This window comes from Haliotis rubra, unplaced genomic scaffold (assembly GCF_003918875.1).
Source record: "Haliotis rubra isolate DU_JTF1 unplaced genomic scaffold, ASM391887v1 Scf45, whole genome shotgun sequence".
NCBI classification, from domain to species: domain Eukaryota; kingdom Metazoa; phylum Mollusca; class Gastropoda; order Lepetellida; family Haliotidae; genus Haliotis; species Haliotis rubra.
The window spans coordinates 3381561-3390212 of NW_025767135.1; the positions used below are offsets into that span (position 1 = coordinate 3381561).

The 8652-nt window shown below is 38.4% G+C and overlaps 1 protein-coding gene across 1 annotated transcript; it reads right to left on the bottom strand.

Moving 5' to 3' along the window:
* Window positions 1-4008: 4008 nt before the first annotated feature.
* On the bottom strand, window positions 4009-6241 carry LOC124289851. Its single transcript, XM_046726528.1, has 3 exons — window positions 6150-6241; window positions 5135-5371; window positions 4009-4574 (listed from the first exon to the last, which is right to left on the bottom strand). The coding sequence occupies exons 1-3, from the start codon at window positions 6202-6204 to the stop codon at window positions 4219-4221; spliced, it is 648 nt and encodes a 215-aa protein (XP_046582484.1). The 5' UTR covers window positions 6205-6241; the 3' UTR covers window positions 4009-4218.
* Between the last annotated feature and the right edge of the window lie 2411 nt (window positions 6242-8652).

Here is an 8652-nt window from a genome sequence, read left to right on the forward strand (position 1 = left end):
AAGCGTGTAACTCGTATGATAACCCTTTCCTTAGAGTACATAGACTAGTTTGTTATATTTTCTTTAATTTAGATATTATTCCTAAATAAAATGTCTGTGAAAATCCGACTGATCGTTGTTATTGATCAATGAGACACTCAAAGACAAACAGCCCAAATAGTAAATCTCGATGACGTTTAGAGTCAATTACTGGACAACACCAAGTAACCAACAACTGCTTGGAAACATCTTAGACGGTCTTACACTTTGTCAGATTGTTAGACATAAACAAAATGAAGAAGGCATTGCGGGTACACCTTTAAGATGAAGCTGATGTGTTAATCTTAGTCGATTGATATACTCCCTTTACACACAACGAATGAATAGATATATTTGTTATCTTACTTGTAGACGAACATACATTGAATAGCGTACCAGTGCTGGTTAGTTTTTCGTTATTCAGAATGTGCTGAATAAGTAAATACCTCATGCTTATTTGTACACCTGTGAATGGATCCCACAATCTTTTATTACATGAGTGTCAATGTATACCGGTATATATGACAGCACTACTATAGCTATTCCGTGTAGAGCGTTTGAATAACGAACCCGCTGCTAGCACGTTATTCGTTATTCGAAAGACGAATAACGAAACACGAACCCGCTGCTAACTTCAGGCTGCTAGGGGATGTATACTCATATATTATACTTGACCGAGAATATCATTACCTCGATACGATATATTATATTAAATATAAATCGTATAATTCAGTTTGACCTTTACAAGTCTCGTAAATGTTGATATGAATGACGAAGATTGCCCAGTCGCCGAAGACGCCAAAAGGTTCCCTCCCTTCGTGTGTTCGAATCCAACGTACGCCCTGATTATGTTCCCAGGTTTTTCAACACAGTACCCGTACTCATGGATTTCACCAGAGCGGTAAAGTAGTACTTTGGGTTTTCCTCTCACATTAAGCTGAGATGGTGTGAAATATCTGATCTGTTCAACTTTAAACCAAAATAACTTACTTTCTTATCTTTGTCTTATAATAACTGGCCATTTACATAGTGCTGAACTCCATGCACAGGGACATGCTCCAGGCAATATGATTACCCCGGATAACACAAGCTGCCTGTTAGGCGCTAGAAGGTTAATAGTCATATGACCACCGGGTACCCATTTTCTACTGGATGAACAGAGGCAATTTTAAACAAACTCAGTTGCCTAAGGTGTGAACACATAGGTGCTTCGTTGTGGGACAGGACCGAAATCCTAGAAACTCTCAGGAGTCAAGCTGCCAAACACGGTCACCCATCCAAGGACTCTCCCTGACCAACGTTGCTTTACTTCACCTGATTTGTGACCTGTGCCCACGTGAAAGAGGTTTACGCTTGCATGAAAGAATTGCATCAAAATATTATATCTCAAAAGCAAAACATACTAAACCGACACTTAATATACATAAATAAGAAATATCTGCCAAAGTATTACGAACCTTACAAACGTTGTTCATGTTGACATATATCAACATATGATATGGTATTGTACATTCTTAGAAACTCTCCAAGCAATGATTGTCAGTAAACATCAGCATGTGAGCGGCTGTTGTTCCAGTGAAGAGGCCTTATACCTTACCCTTGAGTCAGTGGTACGTGCAATGGATTTCTTATGACTGTGGAGGGGTAGCTCTTTACTATATACCCTGTCATCAACATCATCATCACCATCATCATTGATTTACATTAAACAATCAAAAAAGTTTGTTCTTCGTGTTGTCGTGTTAATGCCTCTTTCCACAGAACTTTTAAACAATATGTTGTTATTTGAACTTTGACATTCAAACTTCCAGACATAATTTGTAAATGAGGTACAAATGTCACTATATGTCATAATACACACGCACACATGCACACACACACATACACACACATCAGACAGTCTCTGCATATGTCTTTGCTGCTTAAGAGGGGTTTGTAATTACAATCATATACCGTATTTACTAGTAATTACCATTAAATGGCAACTTAGTCAACTTGGAGCATTAACGCTATCAAAAACATGATAGACATTGAAAGATGCGTTATTGAAATAGGAGTGAAATACCGTTCACTTTCTTTGTGCTTGTCTGAGAATCGGGCACGGAAAACAGGACACACTTCTTTGAAAGGCAGTATGGTGATCTAACTTCAGTTGTTGGCGATCAATAGCCCGATTTTATATTGTGATGTTTTGAAATGATTTAACATTTTACACTGAACTCAAACTAGTTTTAATCGAATTGTGATATTCTAGTCGTTATACTGTCCTTCGCTGGCAGATTTTTAAATAAGTATACATATGTTTATTCTTAGTACATAACTTTTTGTCATCACAATATGGCTGAAATATATATACTAACCGTCCCTCGCCTGTTTTCTACAGAGATTTACATTTGTGCCAGACAATGGCGGCTATTCATACAAACACAGTTTAATATACTTAGCCAAATACAGCAATTGCAATTGCAATGCATTTACACTGCAACAGTTGTATTAATTAAATTCATTTGGAGGTTCCCAGTAATATTTATGTTCCGTACTCACTAATAAAAACTCGTCTCTGCGCACTTGAATTTATTGTTTTCTTCGTTACTGTTACATATATGACAGTTTCCAACCTACAAAAACCGACGAACAACGATGAATCAATGGCGAACGTGAAATTGTGTAGCTTTCACGCTTCGAAGGGACACACAGACAGACATAACATTTTGCCGCGCACTGCACTGGTCTAAGGGAGATAACTCGTCACATTACCTGCTACAATTTATGTATGGTGATTTGGACACACAAGCAAGAAATGGTATTTGTCCTCTATGACATGTGTACCAGATGATCAACCAAATTCACAATATCTCAGATTTCTATCGATGTTTTTGTAACGTCCTGTTTCAATTTGTAGCTTATGGCATGATATTCTAATCTTTGTTAGATAGCATCGTAGATTCTGTGGAATCAAATTAAGATAAAAGTCATATTCAAACATCTGTTTAACTTTCCAATACAATAGAATTTTACTACTCTTCTCTAACTCACTTCTGCATACAATTATCATTCATGCGTGGTTTAAATGAGGCTACAAATGACATGCAATCACCAGAATACGGATCTAGCCAAACATATGCATAACCATTTTTACACAACAATTCCTTTACTGAGTAACACCAATTTTTCCCCTTTTTCGCAATAGAGTAGTGATATGTTTACAGTAATGTAAAACTCTACAATATATATTTACGCACAATGGTATTCTACCATATTCACTGTAAACTGCTGCATTTGATGCTTTAGGATGGACATGTAATATTTCCTTACAAAACCTAAGATGTATTTTTTCTAATTCCGGTGCATAATTTAGGTCCCATATCTCACAACCATAGCTGAGACGAAAGAATCAAAGAGTTGACACCATGTTTTGGGTGAGAAAACTCAACACCTTAAGTGAGAAGACACAGTACTCTTGCAAGCTATTTATATGACACTGTAATCCTTCGGGAGTTTGAGAGACAACAACCATATCAATATGGTGGAAATATCAATGATGAGGATCTTGGGTGAGTTGGTAGGGGATAGGTTATAACCTTGGTCACGGTTGTTTGATCGTTTTTTTTATGTGGATAGCTTACTGATTTTAAAGTCTCAAGTTGTTAACCTTTTGGTTCTGTCCCATTGGATACTATGGTCGGTATTGTCTTGGACGAGGTCTGATGCTCTTTGATTCGGGTTTGGAGGGGTCTTGATGTTTTGCCTACATAGTCCTGTCCACAATTACATGGGACGAACAATATAGACCTGTGCAAATTTAAGCACCACTCATAATGTTATAAATGTGTTATTTTGGGTTCTTTATGAACCACCGTCGATGCAACACATTAACATGTGACCACAGACAATGACCACACGACTGTCCATGTCGGACACGGGGGCGTGTCGCGTTGACAACTGACTCTTTAATCTCAGCTTCCTCCATAAGAAACAAAACAAATCAAATTATGTTTATGTTTTATTTTAGTAAAACAATTAAAAACAATAAACAGTATCAAAACAATACACAAGACTAAATCATATTTCAACAAAGACAGTAAATGGAAGCTCAATCTTTTGGTGGTCGCATTAGCAAATAACACTTTATAGCAGGGATCGGCAAATTGTCTCAAACCTTCAGTCACACTCTTATGGATCTCAGGCTGTCCAGATTGTTTAACTGAGCCACGTAACATAAGCATGACAAAGACCAGTGCCCACACGACCACCGGAACCGATGCTGCGGTTGATGCCGAAGTAGATGTCGTAGTTGGGGGAGCCGCCCTCGGAATCCGACTGTCCATTCAAGGCATACAGTAGGTTCGTGTTGAGGTAATAGTTGAACTCTGCTCCCCAGTTGTTCCAGATGACGAGGCCGTCGGCGATGATCACGCTGAGACGGTTGGTGATGATGTTGGGACGGGTCAAGAGAATCCCACCTGCGGGACTGTTCTGGTCGTTACCATAGATACGAAATGTAGAACTGGTTCCTTGTATTTCGGCGTCTCGGGATGTGGTGGCACTGTCTCCACCTGTGATGATAAAAGACAGTAACATGTAGGATACAGGACACATCAAGTTGGAATCATATCAGGTGAAGGTTATGGAATGGAAATTTGGGATCCATCAACAAACCTGAATTGTTTTAAATTTCCCTGTAGTCAATTATTCTGAGACAATAATTTCGGGCATCAAAGAAACCGAACTGAATGTATAAATATGTTATTGAAGGATACCTCACAACCTATGCAGCCAATGATATGTTTATAATGTATTCTTGCACCAGAGAGGGTGACCACCGTGAGCAAAACAATCTCCTTGCTAAATGTAGCTTAAACTCCTACTCACTCTATGCAAATAAACAAATCTGATGGTGTTATTTATAAAAGTAACTTTTGATCATGACCAATTAACGTTTATTCCATACTTATGCATACTTATTCCTGTACTTATTACATTAATTACCTTGTGCTTTTTTCAGCGCTCAAAATATTCAAATGAGGATAAATTATTATTAACATATGGTAGTAAAGCCGTAGTTTTGAATAATATGCAATGTCAAACATAATGTTATCAATATAAGATAGCTTACCGTATCCGTTGTTGGTGGGTGAGTCGCCGATGTTGAACACCCAGCCTGATGGGTTGTTGAACCACATGTCAATCAGAACTTTGTTCTTCCTGTTGGCAGACCCAGGAGCACCAAAGCTCAACTTGAGAACGCCCTTCTTCCCGCACGTGCCTGAGCCATACAGGGATGTCGCCCAGGACAGAGAACTGCTGGTATGGAGGGTCGTCCCTGACGTCAGGTCGACAAATAGGTCATAGCCTTAGAGAAGAAAAGGAAAATAATTTACATATAATTTCAGGATGGTGACACAATGGTGACACAATGGTGACACAATACTGTCACTTAGCTGGTTATTTTCCGTTTATGTGCAATAGAATAGACCATATACATGTACATCTTTGCCTGTTCCTTTTCGTCACTTGAAGATTTATATTTCGATTTCTAAGAAATAATAATTTCTCTTTTGTTGTTTGATGCTTCATCATGGAATCGAACAACAACATGGGTAAATGAAGCAAAGTATTGTGTGAAAATACATTGCAGATAACTGAATGTTATTTTTGTCCAGGAGTGTAGTATAACTAAATTCAGGAGCTTAATTGTATGCCTCTCAGTGGACAATATTTTAAATTAGTGATATCATATTAAATCAAAAACATGGGTGGTGCTAAGACAACTCCTACGTGTGTTTTTTCTCCTGTAATTCTAAATAAATTATTCAATAATCAAAAACATTATTTTGCATGTCACACAACTGATGATAGTTATCTAAAGACATCTTACGTTTAAAAATCAAAATTGCTTTTAGCCACAAATTTACATTTTAAACATGCTTGAGGTAATTTACACTTAGATTTTGCTTCTAACGCAGAAATGTAAATGTGTTATTTCGACAGGTAATGGAGCCCGATTATTCTCTGGCGTTGAGGTTTTGCATGTACAAATAGTCTACAGAGCGTTAATGGTCCACGGCCAATAGCTTACAAACGAATGAATATCAAGATATGACATTTAAACATCAGAACATTTTGCTTACCTGCTACACAGCAAACGCAACATATCGCTGCTACTATTGTCGATAGTTGAAGCATTGTGAAGGGGATGTACTGATTTCAGTCTTCGGTTTGGGAGTGAATACGGTGGTACATGCTCCATCATATATATACACTGTCCCCACACAGACCCAGCCAATGACAGCGTACTGAGGACGTCATCCCGGATACATTTGTGTGTAAACAGTCGATTGATTGACAAAAGACGTTGGCTGTGACGCTGTGAACGAAAGGCAGGCTTACCTCAATAGCTTCAGGGTGCGGGGAATTTATTGTTCGCGACTGTTTGACGAACTTCGTCATAACGTCGATTCCCGGAACACGAAACGAAAAATATCCGGTAGCATTACAATTGTTTGATATTGTTGTCAGTGTTGGAGTCCAACTGGAAACTACTCGTGTCATTTAAAGATATTTTACACGAAATTCTTAAATATAACCACGATTTAGGCGAAGTGCCCAGCCTTCAGTTATGCACATGTATTTATCTCCATCTTAACGTGTATGACGTGTGGTACGTCTCATGGAACCCGGACAAGGACAAGAGATAAACACTTTGAGCATTAATTCTGGAGTCTGTTGTCCCAAATGTTAAAATTTTCGCTCAACGAACCCTCAACAAATGCTCATCATCTTATTAATTACACGTAACACAGATGCTAGATCCTCGTCGCCATGTTTAATGTCATGCCGGTGGACCACGCTTAGCTCACCATAGCGAACACCATGTAGTTGTTTCTTTAAAACATCTTTATGAGGTAGATGAAATCGTTCGCGGAACTCTGTTGTAAGTAGAGATTTTATGATTATGGAAAGTTTATGTCTTAATGTCACCTTTTCGTGAACACATGGCATAATCCCTATTTGTAGTGATTCATATTACATGTTTATCATATGGTCGTAATTGCACTATTATGGGAATCAATATTTTTGTCACTTTTGTTTCAAAGTTGGGACATGAAAAAGATGTTTTATAAATATTTTTCTACATTAAATAGTCTCTTTCAAAATTGTTTTACAGCCAGTCATACTGCGATACACATTTTATTCGTGTCATGCTAGTCTTTAAAACGTGACCAGGCCCCGATTTCTCGAAACAAACTTAAGTCTGAGTTTTGACTTAAGTTGAGTTTTTACTCAAATTTGAGAAAATGCATTTCGCAGAATGACTAAAATCGATAATAAACTCAAACATAGTAGACAATTTGAGTTTGGTGGATAGATTACTTAAGATGTTTGGGCTCTTTTATTTAAAAAATGCAGTTGAGTTTAAAATTCAGCTGTTTCAAATTGTCAAATTTGAGTAAAAACTTAAGTTTGTTTCGAGAAATCGGGGCCAGATTGCTAATCTTATCGACTGGACTGGAAGGGGAGCTGATAAAGATTATATTATTATTATTATCATTAAAATGATCTGCATTATCAGACTTAATCGCGGTGTTGCCAGACAGACGTTTTTGATGATTTGTGTCGTTATTTTCCATTGGTTTAGACTTAACTGCATATGGATATAGGGTTGGGTTTAAACATTCAGAGAGGGATGTACACAGTATATGGTCGTGCAAGTTCGTGGTATACAATGGACTCAAGTAATGGCGCAAAGGATTCCCCTTAAACATTATGTTATGTTCAAAATCTTGCACAGCAAACATGCCGTTCTTGTTTTATTTGTTTGTTTGTTTATTTGTTAGTATGCAATATTTCAGCGGTGTTTGGTGGGATTATTGTGATTATCACCATGAGCATCGATCTAAGACGGGTGGGGGTGGTGGGGGGATGGGGGTGGGGTGTTTTGGTTGGTGTTAGCCAGCCTAGTGGTTAAAGCATTCGCTCGTCACGCCGAAGGCCCGGGTTCGATTCCACATGGGCAAAATGTGTGTACCCATTTTTCTGGTGTCACCCGTCGTGATATTATTGGTATATTGCATAAAGTGGCCTAAAACCATACTCACTCACTCACTATGATTGGGACATTTTGACATTTGTCAACAATGTCAGCAAGCCTGACTGTCCGGTCCTGTTTGTCAAACACCCCTGATAATTCACGGGCCACATCCTGAATGTGGCGATTAGGGTTAAAACGGGACGGGAACACGAAGGTACACGAAGGTCAATTGTTATGAGTGCTCGAGTGCTCATATTGAACGCCCGGAGGCGATAGATCTGAGGTCGGACAGCGATTGAGACATCTCGTCGGGTTGGGTGAATGCTCGCCAAGAAAAGGTTTAGAAATGAATTTTAAAACGCAATTTTTCCGCACTCTGAGACAAAATCCTGTGACGAGGTTGCTCCTGTCACAATGACATATTCATGTGAAGTGCAAGTTCTAGTGTCAGATGTTGAACCTACTGGTGTGGGTAAATACAAGCATTTGTCCTTTTCCACCAACAAGACCGCTGTTTTAGTTTCATCTCGTCTTACTTACATCTTGATAAACTGATGTAGACAGTGTCTTCCCTTACATTTTGATAAACTGACTTGGACAGT

Excerpts from the sequence above, each read along its gene's own strand:
- LOC124289851 (XM_046726528.1), bottom strand. The coding sequence starts at position 6,204 with ATGCTTCAACTATCGACAATAGTAGCAGCGATATGTTGCGTTTGCTGT. Across the intron at positions 5,372-6,149 it reads TTGCGTTTGCTGTGTAGCAG|GCTATGACCTATTTGTCGAC; the intron begins GTAAGCAAAATG and ends TTCTTCTCTAAG. Across the intron at positions 4,575-5,134 it reads ACCCACCAACAACGGATACG|GTGGAGACAGTGCCACCACA; the intron begins GTAAGCTATCTT and ends TTATCATCACAG.